Source organism: Nothoprocta perdicaria, unplaced genomic scaffold (assembly GCF_003342845.1).
Source record: "Nothoprocta perdicaria isolate Ctin4 unplaced genomic scaffold, notPer1 scaffold_206, whole genome shotgun sequence".
NCBI lineage: Eukaryota > Metazoa > Chordata > Aves > Tinamiformes > Tinamidae > Nothoprocta > Nothoprocta perdicaria.
This window is the reverse complement of record NW_020455272.1, coordinates 1,380,159-1,399,939: the sequence shown is the minus strand read 5'-3', so window position 1 is coordinate 1,399,939 and position 19,781 is coordinate 1,380,159. Positions and strand designations below refer to the sequence as shown.

The following is a 19,781-nucleotide window of genomic DNA, read 5'->3' as shown; positions in this document are numbered from 1 at the left end:
GGGTCAGCTGATGCGGGCGGCATCATGTGAGCGGGGCGGGACGGCCGCTTCCGCGCTCCGGCCCGGTGCCCTGAGCCGAGCCGAGCCGCTCCGGCCCGGTGCCCTGAGCCGAGCCGAGCCGCTCCGTGCCGGTGCCCTGAGCCGAGCCGAGCCGCTCCGGCCCGGTGCCCTGAGCCGAGCCGAGCCGCTCCGGCCCGGTGCCCTGAGCCGAGCCGAGCCGCTCCGTGGCGCTGGCGGCGCCCGGCGGGCGCGCGCTGGAGAACGGGCTGGCGCGCCGGCCGCCCATGGGCTGGCTGGCCTGGGAGCGCTTCCGCTGCAACGTGGACTGCGAGGCTGCGCCCCGCGACTGCGTCAGGTGAGCGGCGCCGAGCACCGGCACCGCTACTGCCCGGTACCGCCCGGCACCGCCCGGCCCGACCCCGGTGTGCGGAGCGCTCTGCGCGCGCGGCTGCGCCCTGGCCGAGGGCGGGACGGGGCAGCGCGTGGGAAGAGCTCCTGAGTCCCAGAGCTGCTGAGGGATCACCCAGTCCAGCCGCCTGCTCCAGCAGGGACACCCAGAGCACGGGGCACAGGGCGGCATCCAGGCGGGTTGGGAAGATCTCCAGAGAAGGAGACTCCACAGCCTCCCTGGGCAGCCTGTGCCAGGGCTCTGGCACCCTCACAGTGAAGAAGTTCCTCCTCACGTGGAGATGGATGGGCTGAGCGGGGTGGTGGGATGTCAGCGAGGCCTGCAGCGGTGGGGAAATGGTGCCTGGTGAGGACATAGGCCAAACTGGCATGTGTGGGAGACCAGTGTCGGACTGAAAGACGTGGCCAGGCCGTGCAGTGTGTCAGGAAGATATTCCCGGTTGCAGAGGTCTGCTCCGGCCGCTGGAGACCTTCCCCTACCATCCAGGCCGGTGTTGCGGTGACATGGGGAGGCAGACCCTCCACATCCATATCCCGCTCCAAAATCCTCTTGGCTGCCAGCAGTCGGCGRGTGAAGAGTTATCAAGAGCTAAGTGTTGTGGCCTGACTGGCCATGTCAGTGTCTCTCTCCCGCCGCAGTGAGCAGCTCTTCATGGAAATGGCAGACCGCCTGGCGGAGGACGGCTGGAGGGAGCTGGGCTACCAGTACATCAACATTGATGACTGCTGGGCAGCGAAGCAGCGGGACRCGAGCGGGCGGCTTGTCCCCGATCCCAAGAGGTTTCCCCGAGGGATTAAGGCCTTGGCTGACTATGTAAGCACACGTGGGAGAAGTGGATCCAGAGGGAGGATGAAGATGGAGATGGAGGGGGCATCTGTTTCACCTTGGCTGGAGCTGTTGTGGTAGGAGGGCTGGGACGAGATGGAGGAGCTCATTTCCCTGGGAGATGCCCTGGACTCTTGTACCTCTTCTCTCCTCACTCTTGCATCTCTTCTCTCCTCACAGGTCCACTCCCGGGGCCTGAAGCTGGGCATTTATGCAGACCTGGGCATCTTGACCTGTGGAGGCTATCCGGGGACCACATTGGACCACGTGGAGCAGGATGCCCAGACCTTTGCACAGTGGGGTGTGGACATGCTGAAGCTGGATGGGTGTTACTCATCGGAGCAAGAGCAGGCGGAGGGTAAGGGTGGAAGCTTGCTCGCTGGCTGGTTTTTCTCTTGCAGCTACTTCAGTTGGGAGGGGGCTGTCCAATTTCTGTCCTCAGAAATGCTTGGCTGACTTTGGTTCTTTCCTCACATCTTGATCTTTGCACCCCTGATGGATTGTTTGGTTTCCAAACAAGCTGCATGTCAGAGGGGCTGCAGGGCTTATCTGCATGTGAAATAGGGCCCAGGGTGGATGAGGAGGGAACCCTCCTCATCCTCCCTCAGTGATCCCTTTCCTGCAGGAGCCATGTATGCAGGCACCTGGTGGTCTTGGAGAGTGGAGGTTGGTGGTTGGTGTTTGTGCCCCAGAGCCAGRGCAGTTAATGCTTGATCCTGAGAGAAGGCAGCTTTGTCTGTCTCGCAGCTTTAAGTCTTTGCCCTGGCTGAGCCCGTGTGTAGCTTTCTGAGGGCTGACATTGCAGCAGGGCTGCCATGGCCTTGCTGGGGCTGGGGGCACCCTGGCTGTAGGGCAGAAGGGCAACTGGAGAGCTCTTGGGCGAAGAGGAGCCCCGGAGCTGCTACAATGCAACTGCTCAGCTTCTTCTCTCCCTAAGGCTACCCAAAGATGTCGGAGGCCTTGAACRCAACGGGCCGCCCCATAGTCTACTCCTGCAGCTGGCCGGCGTATCGGGGTGGGCTCCCTCCCAAGGTGAGGACTATCCCAACATGTGCTGGGTCCAGTGGGCTTTCCCATGTCCCCAGTGCCCTGGGGAGCTCTTGCTGTGAGCTGCAGGAGCCCGTGTGCTGCACTCCGTTCTTGCTTATAGGACGGTCCTGTAGAGGCCAGGATGAGAAATAGTCTCCTTGCCAGGAGGTGGCCATTTCATTGGCTTCCCATGGAAAACTGGGGTTCCCAACATGACTAGGTCAGAAGAGCTTGGAGGAAGACCCCAAGGCCTTCCCCATTCCTCTCAGCTCATGAGGGCTTGATCCTGACAGGCTGCTCTCCTCAGTGTTACCTTGTCTGATTCAAATGCTTGAAACAGAGCTCCTGCTCTTCCCCAGTATATGTTACTCTTAGTAACGTTTTTTGTTACCTCAGCACAGATTTATCCCCCTCCCACCTTCTGAATCAACCCTAAGGTACCCCTGTTCCCTTCTGGCAATGGTTTTGTTCCCCCAGAGCCTCGGCATTGTATCATATTGGGATATGATTCTGTCCATCATGTTGTCCTTYCCTAGATCCCTCTGGCTTGCAAACGTTCTTTGGACCCTGCAGCTCTCAGCAAGTGCGGGTGCCCCTTCTTGCRGCTGGGGATGTGGGATGTGGTGTGTGTGTCTGCCCAGCCTGCAGGCTCCCTCCCGCCTGACTCCTCTCCAGGTGAACTACACGATCCTGGCGGAGATCTGCAACCTGTGGCGGAACTACGACGACATTGAGGACTCGTGGGACAGCGTGCTCTCCATCGTGGACTGGTTCTCCGCGCACCAGGACGTGCTGCAGCCGGCGGCTGGCCCCGGGCACTGGAACGACCCAGACATGGTGCAGCTGGGTGGGGGGTGCAGGGACCCAAGCCAGGGGTGGGGGATTTCAGGGGTTCCCCTTGTAGAGACAAGGCAAAGGACGAGTGATCAAGGGTCTGTCTTGCTTTCAGGCAGAAGGGGGAAGGCCTGTGTTGCCCTGCTAAGCAGAGGGAAAAACGTATATCACAGTTGACCCTCAGCCCCTTTTGTGTGCCTGTCCCTTTGCCCCGGTGTCTTTATCCTTCCCTATGGCTCCTGCACAGCAAGGGGGGAAACTGGGGTGAAGCTAAGGGTGCTTTTTAGTGTGTGCTGGTTGCGGAGCACCTGGCAGAATTGGGACCTTCTAGCAGTGGTAGGCTGCTTGAAGGGAAGTGAAAGCGTGTGAGGGTTCTGTGCCACACTGCGTCAGACCTTTCCAACCATTTTCTGCTTCTGCCTTCTTTTGTCCCCTCTCCCCTCCAGCTCATCATTGGAAACTTCGGCCTTAGCTACGAGCAGTCACGCTCCCAAATGGCCCTGTGGACAGTGATGGCAGCTCCGCTCCTCATGTCTACTGACCTCCGCACCATCTCCCCGAGCGCCAAGGAGATCCTGCAGAACCGACTGATGATCCAGATCAACCAGGACCCCCTGGGAATCCAGGGACGTAGGATTGTCAAGGTTAGGGGGAAGGTGCATTTKGGGGAGAGGAGAGAAAACAGAGTATTGAGGTATTGAAGGAGAGAGAAGGTATGCAGAGAAGTAGAAGCAGAAGAGCTGGGAATGGGGACCTACTGGCTTAGCAACCCATCCGGGCAAGGATGGAAGTTACCAGCCTTTCTGTGAGCACCTTCTGGAACTCAAGACCCCTGCAAGGGTCTCCATTTGGGACTCCAGGCCCAAATGTTCTCATGCCCTCCAGAGCAGACACAGGAAGGAGGGATTGCAGCAAGGAACCTGTGCTGGCACTTGCCCCCCGCCAGCCTGTGTGCCCTGCGCAGGCAGCCACTCCTGCTCAGAGCTGCTCCTGGCCTCTCAGTGGTCAAAGTGAGGAGGTGCCCTAAGAGCCTGCAGCACTTGGAGCATCACTCAGGGCTTTTCCCCTGCTCTGTCCCTGCAAGAAGGAGCCAGTCCTGGCAGCTCCATCTCACCAGTCTATTCCCATCCCAGGAGAAATTCCACGTCGAGGTGTTCCTGCGCCCGCTGTCCCAGGCTGCCAGCGCCCTCGTCTTCTTCAGCCGGAGGACGGACATGCCCTTCCGCTACACCACGAGCCTGGCCAAGCTGCACTTCCCGGGCAACGCTGTGTACGAGGTGAGCGCTGCTGGCCTCTGAGCTCCCTCCTGTTGCCACCCCCCGCGCTGCGGACATGGAAAGGGGATTTTTGCCCTCCTGTTTGCTGTGCCCCTGTGGAAGGAAAAATCTGCTCCCTTACCCTGAGTCGTCTGCGACACGCTGCTCTGTGGGTGGCAAACACCCACTTGCTGGGCTCTGGTAGGGGAAAGGTTCCTGCTTTCCCAGTCATCTCCCTCTTAAGAGAGACATGACAAAGTCTGGGGGCTGCACTGCTGCCTCGAGAGCCAATTTCTCTCTTCTCCCAGCTCTCTGTCCCTGCAAACCTTGTGTATTGCCCGCTGAGCAGGGAGCTTCAGGGATGGGTTTTGAGGCTGAGCCTGTGGTTAAGGCCCTATTCCTAGGTATGGCCTGGCCGGCTCGGGCCAGCAGCAGGCATGTTGGCCCTGGCTGGACAACGTGGGAACATCCTAGGCCTGACTGCCCCTCTCTTGCAGGTCCGAGACGTGTACAGCGGTCAGATCATCAGCGGCCTAAAGACAGGAGACAACTTCACGGTGGTGATCAACCCCTCGGGGGTGGTGATGTGGTACCTCTCCCCGCTGGCACCGCCCTGGCGCCTGCTCAGGCAGCCGGGCCCCGGCCAAGGTATCGGCCCCATCGTTCTGTGAGGTGCTCAGCAGTGGGGCGCAGGGTGCCAGTGGGGTCCTCTGCCAGGCCCTGGAGCACCTTTCTCTGCCTTGCACAAGTGCCTCTCATGGATATTATTGACAATGCAGGGGGTTGAATTTATGCTATTCCCCTGGTACAAACTTGWTGATTTCTACTTAATCCACGTAAAGGAGGACTTCTTGCTCCCTGCTTCCTAAGCATGGTGCACAGTTTGATTCCTTGATCCTTGCAAAGCACTCCTGTGGAAAACTGCCTTGAAAAGGTGGTCCAGCCTGCCTTTGAGCTTATGAGCTCTGATACCTGAGCAGCTCATCACATCAAAGTGGGTACCACTGCAGGAACTGTTTTAACAAGGCTGTAGCATCACGATAGATAACACCTCCCTGTGCATGTGATGGGTGACTCGCAAGGGTCAGACACTCAAAGGAGACCTTTTCTCCTTTGCTCTAATCAACTGGGCTCCAAATAAGGGGATGGGAGCAGGGCTTCACRCCACCATGAACCCCCCCTGAGAACCCACCCCCATCGGTGCTCACAGAGGGAGATGGGAGTAGTGCAGCGGTGGGGGGATCCCCAAGGCGCCAGCTCTGCCAGCAGCCTGGAGGCYAGCACTGCTGCTCTCCAGCACGCGTGCCAGGAGAAGAAAGGCGGCTCCCACTCCTCCCTCAGGAGTTTCCTACCCGCCAGCTTCGCTGCAGCAGAGGGGCCTCCAAGCTGCGAGTCATGTTGCGGTCCTGCTTTTTCCAGCAGGCTGAACACTCCAGGGTTTCTCAGGGAGCAGCTCCTCCTGCTCCAAAGGGCAGCTACGTAGACAGCAGGAGGAGGCAGCACTAACACCCTGGAGGTGCTSGCAGCGAGTTGTGGCTCGAGCTCTGGAACCCATCCCTGATTCATTTTGGTACTTTGGCTGGGCCTGACTCTACATATGACCCTGAGTAGCTGCATCTGCTGCCACAGGTGTTAGTCAGGATGGCATCAACCACAAGGAGGAAAACTGCCATCCCTCCCAGGCACCAGCTCCTGCTGTTACCCATATGGAGAAAAGCAGTGACAAAACAACCAAGAAAAGTGTTGGGGGGAAGGAATGTCACAAAACATGAGGGAGATGCCATCCCTCAATCCCGTGGCTCTTTCTTACCTGAGACACAAGAGAAGAGCATGGCAGATCTCACGTGATGTCAGGTACTTCAGCGTGTTGTCAGTGGCCACAGAAGGGCTGGCTGATGCCCTGGGTTGTGCATCTCTCACTGCTTCTCCCACCCCTGTGTCAGAGCAATTTGAGGAGACCTACTGAGGCAAGCCCAGACAGAACAGCCAGCCAGCTGTAGGTCACTCACCTACCTTGAGTGACGTGGGAGAGGGGTGCACTGTTTGTTAAAGCTCTCCCTGAAAGTACAAGGCAACCGGGGAAGGCTGATAACAAGGATAGGCTCAGACTGGGGAAGTGCCCCATTTTCACTAAAGTGGAGGGGGGAAAATAAATAAAAAAATAAAGCTTCCTCTTTCGAGTCACTCCAGATGACAGGATTGGGAACCTACTACAGCTCCAGGAGGACCAATGGCCCAGTCCAGCCCCTCGCCACAGCTTTCTCCAAGAAGAGCAGCAAGTTCCAAATATGCTGCTTTGCAATGCCAATTATTAAAAACACAAACAACTCAACTTCATGCCCGTGTACAGCAGCTGGCTTTGTTCTTGCTAAGTGATTAAGACAATTTCAATAAATGGGAAGCAGGTCCCAGACTGTCTCTGTCACATTTGTTCAGCATTGCTAGCTGCTCGGTTAGGGCTGGATCAGGGTAAGAATCAGTAAGAAATGCTCTTTAATGTATATTTATTTATCCTATGTTGAGGGGGAGGAGAGGGGAAGCTGGATTAACCATCTAGTCGGGAGCTCCTGTTAAAGACACCTAATACTGCCCAAGGGAAGCCTGCTAAAAATAAAGCTTTAGTGAGGGGCAAGTTGGTGACACCACCTCTGTTAAACAGTGTCACCTGCCCAGGGGACAGGGACATTGGTGACAGCAGCAAAGGCACAAACCACCCTGCCACCCTCCCCAGGCAGTCAGATGGTGAGCCCAATTCRGTGCTCCTGCCCTTGTGTTAGCCCCCAATCCCGATCCAGACCCAGCTTCCCAGTGCACAGGGAGAGAGCAGGATTGACCCAAAGCCAACCAGAAAGACCAGCCACATTGATCCCTCTTCCCTCCCTTCCATGCAATAGGCAGGAATGATAGAGACTGACRTAACACAAACAACAGCAAAGAGACAGCTAGAGTTACCAACACTTCTGTATTAAAGTGCAATGCAAAAGTTACAAACATTCATGGCTTAATATTTTAGTTTGAGAGAATCATCAGAGCATCTCCAACTCCGATTTAAAACTTTTTTTCTGTTGTTTTAGACAAGGAAGTTCACCTCCCTCTATGCTAGGCTGCTTCAAGAATTCATTCTCATATTTGTGCAAACCTCACTTAAAGGAGAGCCCTGGCATGCAGGGAAGTAAGATGAAAATGCTCCTTCCTCTTCACCGAGAAAGTAGGAAGACTACAGGGAAGAAGTAGAATAATCCCACATATATAAAGGACCACATTGGTCTCCATCGTGCTAGTGACACTCTCTTTCAGAGCAGGTTTAATGGCAGTATCTCCTGCAGGAGGAGGAAAGGTTGTGGCTGAGCAGCAGAGCTGAGCATGAATAGCACCCACAGCAAGGAAAGCAGAGCCCAGCTTGGGGGGTGCTGCCCCCCGAAGCAACCAGAGCCCAGCAGCAGAGCCTGCTTTCCCCACACCGCTCAACGTGGGCACGCACCGCACAGCCCACGGCAGCCCCAGGCGTGGGACCAAGCCCAGGCGTGGGACCAAGCCCAGGCTTCCCTTGCCACGACCACAGCCCGCACGAGCTCGCTCAGCAGGAGCGGCCAGGGCTGCCAGGCCTGTCCCCCAACAAGGCCAGCGCCAGGGTGTCTTCCCAGAGTGGCATTTTGCTCGGGGCAAGCAGCTTCTGCTCCGCTCCCTCGCGCCCGAGCAGTGGCTACGTGGCACGGGATCACTGTGCGGATACAGGACCTGCTCCGGGAGCACCCACTGGGAGACTGACACCCATCCTGGCAAGCTGCAGCGCCCAGCAGCCCCCTCCCAATGCTCCTCTATTCTACACAGGCAGGCTGAGTTCGGGAAGTCACCGCTTGTTCCCAGCTACATCCACACGCAGCTTGCCAGCAGCCTGGCTTTGAGGCGTGCAAGAGACCTGCAGCAACCCCCACCGTGGCTCCCAAGAGTCACCGGAGACACCGAGGTGCACACGGAGAAGGAGCAGAGACAACAGCCAGCGCGGGCTCCCCGGACACCAGCSAGTGCAGCAGCTCGCCCCGTTCTGCAAGGCTAACTAGGAAAGGAGATGGAGAAGTATCAGCAGAGGGTTTTGCTGCATTCAAAGCAGACACGTCTCTGCCCAGAAGCTCTTCTTGCTGCCAAAATGCAGTAGGATGATATATCCAAGCCCTTCACAGTTCTTATGGCTGTGCTGTTGGATTTGGCCTCTGCGTGTCGGGGCCCATCCCTTTCCCACTCACACTAGCAAATGACTAAGCGTCTCTCGGGATGCGTTTCTCAAGTTTATGACCCCATGACTGTTAGTCCAGGACATGAACACATGCTTCYAGGATGACACAGGATTTCCAGAGTCCCATCTCACACTGAACGGTGCCAGAATTTAAGGAAATTTAACACCCTTCTGGGACTCCCAAGGGTCTACATGAGGAACTTCATGGCTGTCTATACCTTGCCTCTTGGCTGGTGCTTGAAGGAGTCAAAAGGCTGCCACTCCAAAGGGTTCCACTCCAAGAGCCTTCATATTTTACTCCTAGATTAATGAYGTGGTTTGCTGATTTATGAAGAAATCCATCTCTTCGCTCAAGCCAAGGGCAGACCAAAAACTTAGTGTTTTGACCTCATGAGATGAAGCAGAGAAGCAAGAAGTGCTGCTGCTCTGCCTTGTATTGCCAGACTGAATGTTTAAGGAGGGCAGCTGCTCAGCAGCCCAGACTACGTACATTGTATATACATAAAGAGACCTAGAGATACGCTAACCCAAGGGGTAGTAGTGACAGCCAAATTGTCTTCAGGGAAAGAGCATGGGAGGCTGGTTCTGTTAGTTGTTCTTTTTATCCTCAGGAGGTGTATAAGGAGGTGGCTGATCCTGGAAGCGAAACAAGAGAGTCAACTGCTGCGCCTGCTTTACGTGGATCTCTTCACAGGCATTCCCAAGACAATCACAGGCATTCCCAGTAAGTTACACCCAGAACCGAATGCTGTGTTTTAGGCTGTCATTTCACCCCACTATTTCTCTCTAGAAATCGAGGAGCTTGAGGATCTTTGTGGCACCATCATCCCCATGAAAACACGGGCTTTCCGTGCGCAGACTAGCTGCGCAGTAACTACTGTGAGGCAGGAAGCAGCTTTCATTCTGGGGCACGTGCCACGATCCGACTCCCACAGCCAAGGGGTGACTGTCCAAAACGCAGGCTGGCAGCACCGTGTTCCTCCTAACTCCCTCCCAGCTCGCCCGCAGCGAGCGCAGAGCCTCTCGAGGGTGCAGTGCTTACCATAGGCATGTACACGTTGTGCGGGTTGGCAGGGTTGTAATACGCGCTGGAAGTCGCTTCCGTGGCCTTACTGCCACCTAGAGAGGAAAGGGAGGGAGCAAATACAGGACTTATTTGTCATCCCCAAAGAGCAGCAGCAAGCACACCACCAAGCTGGGTCTGAATCTGGAGCAGGTCAGGAAAGGAGCAAGGTGGCTAGAGCTGACCACAAGCTGCACAGCGTAGAGCCGAGCAGCTTTTCCAGCCCTTTGTCACCTCAAATTATACACCAAGACGACCTAGAGTTCCTACAACAAACTCCCCCTCCACCAGCACCACCCAGAGCTCCAGCCTCCAATCACCCTTCTGTGTCTGAGCCATGTGAGCCCCACGTCCCACTTACCTGGCATCCCTGGGGCCACSCAGGCTGTGGGAGCTGAAGGGGCTGAAGGTCCTGCAGGAGAAGGCCCAGCATACGGGGGAGGAGGTGGCACATACACAGGGTTCGGGTTTGKGAGCGGTGGGTAAATACCTGCGAGAAAGACAGCACCACGGCGAAGCTTTAGGGCATCAGGTGGCAAGATCATAGAATCATAGAATGCTGAAGGTTGGAAGGGACCTCAGAGGTCATCGAGTCCAACCCCCCTGCTCACGCAGGGTCATGTGGAAGCAGAGGGTTTTACGTTTGGCTAGTGCTGTCATCACCAAAGGCTTCTGCCACGCAGAAGCACCATTTTGATGCTGCAACTTTACCTCATGTCCAGTTGCAACTCTGGAGACACACAGAAGACRCACGATCAAGAAAATATGGTAAGATTTGAATGGACAAGGATCCTTGCATGGAAAGGAGGCCAGAYTTCAGCACCCCTCAGCGCGCTGTCACCCCCTCAGGGCTACCACCACACACACGCTGTGACCGATCCCCACGCAGCTGCCCTTACCTGGAGGCTGGCCATAGGGGTATCCCACGGGCTGTGCCGCTGGTCCATAGGCGTACACGGGTGGTGCCATGTAGGGATAGGGTCCGTTTGCTGGTGCAGGAGCGTAGCCCCCTGGCACGGGCGAGTAAGCCCCGGGCACGGGCATGTAGCCGTAGCCAGGGCTCTGCAGAGGGGCTCCGCTGGAAGCTGCGACACACAGGGCTCGTTTTAACCCAGTGCTTGTACAGAGGGAAAGGTAAACAGCCCTCCCGATTTCTCCTTATCCTAGTTCCAGAGATACCCACTAAACAGCCCCAGCATAAACACCAGGCACGAACAGCACTTGGAAATAATCTCCCTGCAAGGTCACAGGGTGCTAGAAGTCAGCTGCCCAAAAACACCCTGGCCTTAGGGTAACAGATCAGCAGCTGGGCTTCTGGGATTGGAAAAGGGGACCATTTTAGAAAACCTTCATCGGTATTTTTTTTTAAACTTTCCTCCCAATAAAGGCTCAATAGATTTTTTTTTTCCATATCAAAGCTTTAAATACAAAGCTTAAGAATTTTTGAAGTTTTAAATATAAAATGTGTAAATATAGAACTTTGAAACTGTGTTTCCCCCTCGCCAAATGCAGATATGTTCTTTCCATTATGACAGGACTGGGATGAGGGGAGGAATAAATTTCTGTGGAAAAAAACAAAGCCCACCTCAAAAGCACAAACTCCAGAATATTCTGGCTACACCAAGCACTAAGGTGAAGCAAAGGAAGAGGCAGTGCAGAGGATGCCCCCTTCCCGAGTCCCTAGCCCAGGGTAGGGCTGCAGGCTCTGGAGACCCCTTACCACTGGAAGCAGCTTTGAACATCAACTGTCCAAACTCAATGGCTCCGCCGCTGTTAAAAGTCAGTTTAAATGTTGCTTGCCCTTCCCAGCCACCTAGGAGAGAAAATTCAATCTGAAATTAGTCTCCTTAGTACAAGCTATGGTAGAAAAACAGCTAATATTCAAATTTATTGAACTTCTAATAAAGAATATGTTAAATGTTGTATTGTATTGCCAGGAGGGCAGAATCATGGCTTTTGTCTTCGAGGTCCCTGAAATAATGCTTTCTAAATAATATCTCAAGAGGACCAGGAATTCACTTATTTATTTAAAGACTTTTAGAAAGATTTTCAATCTTGTTATGTAAAAAATTGTTTTATATCCTAGGTTGGTCCTTTCCCAAAAGGTTGAGCAGACCCTAACTATGATTAGAGTGCAAAGAAAATAAAACAAAGCATTTAATTCACTGAAGACTTCATCAAAGCACCTGAATGAAATTTTATTATTGATCTCAGTAGACTATGGATCAGGGCCTGAAACCCAAACTAGGATTTGAATGAAGTACTACATTTTAAATCTCTTTGCCCCACAGGAGCTCAGACAGATTATAAACACTTAAGTATAATGAAGAACTTGCAGAGAATTTCTAACTAGTCAACGAGACCACAAGATAAGCACAAGAGTACTTTGTTTTGTATTTTTTAAACATCATTTAAATAAAACATTTCATAAAATAAACAATATTCATTTCCCTTGTCTTATCAGTGATGAAGTTGTGTTGAGAAAGTAAATGCAGAGAGAGTCTCTTGAGGACAGAAAAGAAATGAAGAGCAGAAATAAACCAGGCAATCCTCCATAGGAAAAGTCATCCCCTTGGAGCTTCCTTAAAACCACCGTCTTAAAYGATTTCAGCATCAGGAAGTGGCTGATCCACAAACCAGAGTCTAGTCTCCCTAAAGCACTATTAGAAGCATGAAGCAAGAGCAGAAAGCTCTCCAAGTGCATCAAAGTGCACACAGACTTGTCCTGGAGCTTAAGAGGGAGGAAGCGTGAACCAAAAGCTCTGTTTTCTAATCCTGTTTATTATCTGCAATTCCCCAGGTTTGGTCAAGACTGTTGCTATAGTTCCTATCAGTTTCAGCATCAAGTTGTGAACAAAGCTGAATCACTGATGCAAAGCAGTGTTTGAGATGCATACAAATGTACACGTGTCTCCAATGTACACATTGGTCTCCACAAAGTATGTATAGTTGCTCAATATATCCATGTATAGTTGCTCAATATATCTAACAATCATAGTGGCTGGTGACTTGGTCACTTAAGCACCCTTTCAAGTCAAAGCTAAGGGAAAACAGGTACAAACCAAGTAAACAGCAAGACAGAGCTTAAAAGATTAAATAAAAGCCACCCTACTGAAGTCAGTTATGAGCTTTGGGGGCAGAAGGTRACACTGAAATCACACCTCAAAATCCAGAAGCCAGGAGCCCCCTTAGTGACTAAGGGCTAGTGGTGCTGCTAGTGACCACGTGCTCGTGGTGCTGCTGCAGCTACACTGGCCACTCTTCCCGTGCAAGCGAGCCCTTCACCTGACGTTCAGCAGAGCAGAGAGGGCTTGGGAAAGTTAGGAAGAGCAGGTCTGCAGAGCACGGGCACGTACCTCCTGCCTCAGCCTGAATCTGTCCTTTGATGTAATTGGCAGAGAAAACGGGCTGCTCAATAGAACATCCTTTCACCAAATAAAATGGCATCATGAAAGACAGCATGGGATCCTTGCCCTTCGACACAAAGATCATCTGTAAGACAGGAAGGAAAGCTTGAAGAAGTTGGTTTAGGTACAAAGGCTGACCATGGGGTTCTGGCTGTGGCAGTGGCCTCAGACGGGCAGTCTAAACACTGCTGTGGGGAGCTGAGTGTCTAGCGTTGGTGTGTGGGACGTTACTTCAGTTGCACGGCCTTCACGCCCCAAACAGGCTCGATCTCACAACTCACTCACCTGGAGCACTTCCATTCCACAATAACAGAATCACAGACTGTTCGGGGTTGGAAGGGACCTCTGGAGATCATCCAGTCCAACCCCCTGCTCCAGCAGGGACACCCAGAGCACGGGGCACAGGGCGGCATCCAGGCGGGTTTGGAAGMTCTCCAGAGAAGGAGACTCCACAGCCTCCCTGGGCAGCCTGTGCCAGGRCTCTGGCACCCTCACAGGAAAGAAGTTCTTCCTCACAATATACAAATGAACAKTTTTCTTGTTCTATCTTTAAGGATAAACTGGACAGTTTTCAKAGAGTAATATTGACCGATACATCACACACTATTTATTCTCTACATGGGATATTTCCCAGTTGGCATGAGCTTTAGCAGGGAACTGGGATACCCATACAAGGATAGACTGTCCTATTTCCTCCACTCCTYCTTCTCTCTAGTACTCTCAGCGCCTCGTCACTTAGAAATCATTTCTCCTTTCACTGAGGAAGTTTCTGGGCTGGAGGTCCGAGATCCCTTTGGAAAGTGGAGGCCCTGCTGGCATCACACCTACCCTGTAAGGAGTGAGGTACAGCATTCCTTTCTTGGTGCCCTTGAAGGCCTCAGGCTTCCCCGCCACGTCACTGAAGGAGAGCTCCACATCTTTGCACTGCTTGAGAACGCTGCAGGAGGAAATGGGACAAGTTGGACAAATTAGAGGCCTCAGCAACAGCTCTGACACACGCAGCACCACAGGGAGGGACCAGCACGGCAGAACCCCGGAATGGTTCCCAGAGACCCAATTCTGCTGCTTTCTCTTTGAACAGGGAGGGACAATTTATGYAGAGCAAGAGACCTCACACTGGGACAAGCCCTGCTCCTCCTCCTCCTCCTCCATAAAGGACAGCTTTAAGGATGGTTTCGCTTTCCACCTCCTAGACGTTAAAGCTGAAGGCATTCCCCTATCCTCAGGGGAAGGGCTTCCACCCAAAGGCTGCAGCACCGAAAGAGGCAAATGCTTGGAAACCTTCCCACTGAAATGCAGGGGCCAGCTCAGAGGGAGCCAAGCCCTCACCAAGACCATTTGCACACTTAGGACCAGCCACTGCGCAAGCAGAAGCCCCCTAACACCCAACCCATGGGGCAGGCTGCGCTCCAGGGGAACCAGAGCAAGTTACTTCATTAACACACTAACTGCTGACCACATTTCACATGATTCAAGTAAATAACCATGAGGAAAAGCAATGCACCACGCAAGGGAGCTGGGGCAGCCCCGGTGGCAGCAGCAGGGTTGTCATCACCAGAGCCTACGTGACCAAACTCTCCCGCTGGCCCCACAGCTTGATGAGAACATGCAGATCTCTGGGAGGCTGAGGTAAGGGAAATGGAGGAACCCAAGGAATTAGAAGGGGTTTTTTTTTTTTTTTGGAAAAATGGGAAGAGACAGCCTGGAAAAGAGTGCCACCAAGTATAAGATGGGGACAGATCCTAAACCATTCAGTAAGAAAAATAAATGCAGAGTAAATGAGAGAGCCTTGGGAGCGAGGAGCTTGCAGCATGTCACAGTAATATAAACATATATTATATAAATATATATATATATAAAAAAAAAAAAAGCCAATACATTTTCAGCTTGAGATCRAAGAAGGAAAAAAACCTCTAAGACTCCAAAAACAAATAAGCACCTCAGCATGAGCCTGAGGAGGCCAGATCTAACGTCACCCTCACATATTCAGCCTGTTGCAGTAATCGGATCAAGTCAGGGAGTTGTGTAATTATTGGGGGAAAGGAGAAATCGGCAAGGCCGAGAAACGTGGAAACAGCCAAAAGCTCCATCCTCCCGTCAGGGACAGGCGGACAACGCAGCAGAGCCTCTTCCATTTCCAAGGTGCCAAAGGGAGACACTTCTTCTAAGCTAAATACAAGCAGCGCCTCCGTGTTCCGAATATTCCCAGGACTCCTTCCTGAGCCTCCTCCTGCAGCAGTGCTCCACGCCAGCTCGCCTCTTTGGGAAGAGCTTCCATGGAGCCACTTCAGCGCCTTCTCCCGCCAGGCGACTCGGACAAGCCGATACCCGAGCAGATAGGGAAGCAGGGAGCGCAAGGCGCCGGGGCTGCCGGGCCGTTCGGGACCGGCACGGCCGGCCGAGCGCCCCGCGGAGCTCCGACTCCGGCGCCCGCCTCGCGAGCCCCCGCAGCGAGGGCTGGAGGCCACGGGCCCCGGCACCTCCTTCCAGCGGCCCACGCGACACGCTCCGAACACTCAAGCTCAAGCGGCRAGTTACAAATTCTAGCTCAGAACCGTTTGGAGCGTGTTTCTCCAAGCAGCTATCAGGCTGAAAACAGCCTGCCAGGCCTTCAGCACACCCTTCCTTTCCAGGATTTCTGTAGGCAAGCCCGGATCTGGGCAGCACCTGAGCACAGGCAAGGGGAGGTCAGGACTTGCCGAGCTAGTCCAGCAATGTGGAAGCGGCGAGCGTCAGCACTAATCACACGGTTTAGGCTCCACAGGACAAGAGCATCTGCTCTGCTCACCTCATCTCCGGGCAGAAACCTGCCTGCTTCCGACCCCGTCTTGCCATGAACTGAAGCGATTAAGGCTTAATCCATCGCTTAAGCGATCTCTGCCTCTCCGGGATCGTTAGTTACCCAACTTGAGGGGAACACACTGGGCAGCTCTGTGGTTATTTTGAAAGCCAACTTTGCTAATCCCTTGCTCTAATTCTGCCTGCGAGTTTCAACGGCGCCAGCGAGGACCTAAACAAAACAACCCGCAGGGCTTCCGCCCTGAAGCGGGGCAGAACCCCCCGGCTCCGACCTGCGGATCCAGCGCTGTTCTCCTTTCAAAACTAAAGGAATTACATAAGTGCCAGTCACGAGTGTGCGGCAGGGTTTGCTCACGCAGGCGGCAGGAGCAGCCTAACGGGGGCCACCGCTGACAACGCCATCGACCGACGCTCCAGCGCGGGCACCTCGGAGATCCCTCACGCTTCTCCAGTCGCTCCCAAAGAACCGCGGGGAGAGAGGCGGGCAGCAGAGACACCAGCAGATAAACAGGGCTGCGCGGAGGCCCGCGAGCGCGCGCACAAACAAGCTGGGAGGACACGGGGCTCTCAAACGATCCTTCGCTCCCGGAGCGGCGGGACGGCAGGGAAGCAGGGGCAGGGAAGCGCAGCGCCCAGCCCGGCGGCGGCTCGAGGGTCCCTGGGGGAGCGAAAGCGGCGCCGCGTGGGGCCGTGGGCGCCTGGGACAAGGGGACCTGTGGGTCCCGGCGTGCCCGCGGGGGACGAGCCGGCATCGGGGACAGCCGCGTCCGCACGAGCACGGCAGGTCCAAGGGTGCAGGGACTGCCCCACGGGCAGGGGGCTGAGCAGCAGCCCCCCGGGCCCCCAGCCGCCCTGCGTCCGCCGCAGCCCCACGGCAGGGCCCCCACGCTGCCCCTGCCCCACCGCCAGCCCTGCAGCTGCGGCCCCAGCCCCACGGCCGCCCCACTGCGAGGCCCCAGCACCCCGAGCCGGGGCCCCAGCCCTACAACTCCCCCATAGGGGCCCCCCCCCCGCCCCATAGCTGCCCCCCGGGGCTCCCCCCGGCCGCCACCTCTCGGCATTGGGGACGACGACGCCGCCCTGCTGCGAGTGGTTCCTGTTCAGCGCCATCTTGCCCCGCCCCCGCCTTGTGCCGCCGCCGCCCCGCGTGACGTCGCGCCCCGCCCCGCGTGACGTCACGGCCCGCCCCGCGTGACGTCGCGCCCCGCCCCGCGTGACGTCCCACCTCCGCCGCCGTGACGTCACCCGGCGCCTTCTCCCCCCCCGCCCCACCTGTGACAGCGTCACCGTAGAAATAAACGTTTTCCAAACGTGCTTTGATCTTGGAGGGTCATCATTTTTATTTTAATCTCGATTTCGCTAATCCACAATTTATTTTTTTTCTGCCTTTTTTAAATTTCTTTTTCTCCCCGCGAGCCTCTCATGCCCGCCGTAGGGGCTGCAGGCGGCTCCCGGTGTCTCCCTGGGGATCCCTCCTCCTCCTCCTCCTCCCGCGTTAAGTCCTGTGCCTCTTCCAGGGAAGAGCGCCGCTCCGGAGCARCATGGGATGTTTCCAGCGCGTGCCCTTGTCTTCCCGGGCGGATCTGCAGCGGCCGCACTGGCCTGGCCGCGCTCGGGGAAAGCTTTTTGGGTCAGTGCTTCCCAGCTCTCCAATCCTGCCTCCCCCAAGCCCTCCCCTTCCCTCCTGCATCCAACCCTTCCAGCACCTCGCTTTACCTCCCGTCTCCGAGCTCAAAAACATCCACTCATCGTTAACGTTCCCTTGCAATTAACCACAAATACTAGTGCCGAAACACAGCCCTTCTCGCTCTCCTTAAGGGCCGTAACGTTAGTTAACACCTTAGCCAGCCTAATTGATACGTTATCCCGTCTAGGCCTCTGGAGTCTACCGCATGTTGCAAGCGGCATGTCCCAAGCCTCCTTTGGGAATCACTGACATGGAAAAGGGTTTCCAAGTCTCTGAATGCTAAAAGACTGTGACCTTCCCGGTAAAGTCTGGCCTCTTTCTGCTTGGAGTGCCCCTAAAGAGGGGGCAGGAAGGGCTTCACGCGGCTGCCTGGCTCAGCCGGTGGCACGAGAGAGCTTCCATCCACCGGGGCTTTTCCCAACTTCTCCAATACCTTTCTCCCAACAGACTCCTCCTACCTCCTGCGGTTACCCAACATGGGCAGTTTTTGACTTGCTGCCCCTTGCGGATGTGGGAAGCCTTTCTGGCGGATATGCAGTTGCCCTTGGGATGTCTGGATGGCCGGATGGCAGCGTGGGTTACCTGAGCTCGCTTTGCTCAGTGAACTTTTATGGGTCCGTTAGGATTAGTCCAGGACCTGACAGGGAATTGCAGAGCAGAGCTGGAAACAAGGTAAAAAAACAATGGAAAAATCTCCCTCTGTTTTTGCATGAAGACCACTTGGTGCACCTTCACTAAGCAGGGCACTGTTGCCTCTCTGCCATAACCCGTGTTTAGGCCCAAAAGTGAACACACCGCAGACAAGAAGGCACCCTGCAGCACTTGGCAGCACCAGTGCATGTCTCAGCCTGCAGTGACGAAGCCCAATGTCAAGAAAGGTCCTTTATAGCAGCAGCACGGCCGTAAGAGAGAGACATGTAAGAAAGCAACTGCAGGAAGCACCTCTGTAGGCACCCGCTAGACGTGATGGAGCTTCAGCCTTCAGTGCAGTGAAGAAGAGGAGCGTTGGAGACGTCTTTCCTGTAGCACAGGGCTTAAAACTTTAAAACAAGGCTTAAAATGTACGAGATGGGCAGCAGCAGCTGCAGCGGAGCACACGGGGATGGTGTCGGAGCGATGTCCACGCTGGGGAAGCAGCTCTGGCCACGTGGAGATGAGGCCTCCACGTGGAGGCTCTTACCCTGCGCATGTCTGTGATGACCATGACGGATGGGAGGAGAAGCAGCAATAACTGGATGTTTTCCCTGTTCTTGATGTCCGTGATACAGCTGCTTGCACCAGTGGAGATGCTTCTATTCTCTATTGGGTTGAGGAGGTCTGGTGTATGTGGGAAGAAGGATGTAACACTATGTGCACACTGCATACAGGAGCACTGGGAGCCATGAACTTGGGTGGTAAAAGGACCAAGAAAGACCAATAGGGTCTTCATGTCCTTGTGGTGTTGAGAATGCCTGATTTGTGTGGACAGGTAGGAGCGAAACTGGAGAGACTTTTGCTTCGCAATGACAACAACAGAGAAAGCTAYACCACAGACATGTGCTCTTAGATGGTTCTGCCAAGGCTTTCTGTCTCTGAAGCACTTTCTGCCTTCCCAGGGCTGGCCCCCATACAGCTCTGTCAGCAAACATCRGACTCCGCTCGAATCATCCCCAGCTCTTCCCTCGCTGCGATCTGCCCCGTCCCTAACCCCCTACACCTCCTGTTACTCACGCTGCCTCAGTCCCGCTCCATGGCAGCCTCCACGTGCGTTCAAATGCAACCTACCGCTCTTCTGGAAGTGACATCCCCTGCCAAGCGGGTGACACGACAGGCAGGGGCTGTCAGCAGTTGTGTCTGCCCGGAGGGGCTGATTCCCATCCTCGCCTCCCACCTTCCATGCAGTCAGCCCCGGCGCTTCCCGGGAAGGAGCTGGCAGGGCTCCTCTGCCAGAGATCAGACACCAAGATGCCTCTGGATTAAAGTGCCTCAGACTGAGAACACTGAAGCTGCTCTGGGTGACGGCACTGGCTTGTGGCTCGGCCTCTCTACGAAGAGGGGAATCAGCTCCTTAATAAGAGATGTGAGGCCGCCTCCGTGCTGCTGGGCGAGGAGGGCTGGCACCGCAGCCACAGCAGCTCTCTGCCCCAGCAGCATCGCAAACACACGTGGTGGCATCTGAGCCCCAGGGAGGACGGGGAGCCCCAGTGCACAGGAACCTGGGGCAAAAGGGGGAAAGTGCCCTTCTACGTAACTAAATTC

At 55.0% G+C, this 19,781-nt stretch overlaps 2 protein-coding genes across 2 annotated transcripts in view; one reads left to right on the top strand and one right to left on the bottom strand.

The window, feature by feature from the left end:
• NAGA (alpha-N-acetylgalactosaminidase) overlaps positions 1 to 6,596 on the top strand; it is an 8,236-nt gene extending 1,640 nt beyond the window's left edge. The window contains exons 2-9 of the mRNA XM_026038284.1: positions 208 to 355; positions 1,048 to 1,222; positions 1,415 to 1,592; positions 2,172 to 2,266; positions 2,939 to 3,100; positions 3,544 to 3,741; positions 4,231 to 4,374; positions 4,851 to 6,596. Of these exons, the coding sequence (XP_025894069.1) occupies positions 208 to 355; positions 1,048 to 1,222; positions 1,415 to 1,592; positions 2,172 to 2,266; positions 2,939 to 3,100; positions 3,544 to 3,741; positions 4,231 to 4,374; positions 4,851 to 5,024 (1,274 nt within the window). The 3' untranslated portion in view covers positions 5,025 to 6,596. The remainder of the gene's footprint in view (positions 1 to 207; positions 356 to 1,047; positions 1,223 to 1,414; positions 1,593 to 2,171; positions 2,267 to 2,938; positions 3,101 to 3,543; positions 3,742 to 4,230; positions 4,375 to 4,850) is intronic.
• Positions 6,597 to 8,333: 1,737 nt separating this feature from the next.
• Positions 8,334 to 16,966, bottom strand: WBP2NL (WBP2 N-terminal like). Its single transcript, XM_026038262.1, has 8 exons — positions 16,908 to 16,966; positions 13,886 to 13,994; positions 13,007 to 13,142; positions 11,371 to 11,463; positions 10,550 to 10,735; positions 10,012 to 10,140; positions 9,630 to 9,706; positions 8,334 to 9,223 (listed from the first exon to the last, which is right to left on the bottom strand). The coding sequence occupies exons 1-8, from the start codon at positions 16,964 to 16,966 to the stop codon at positions 9,176 to 9,178; spliced, it is 837 nt and encodes a 278-aa protein (XP_025894047.1). The 3' UTR covers positions 8,334 to 9,175.
• Positions 16,967 to 19,781: the final 2,815 nt, after the last annotated feature.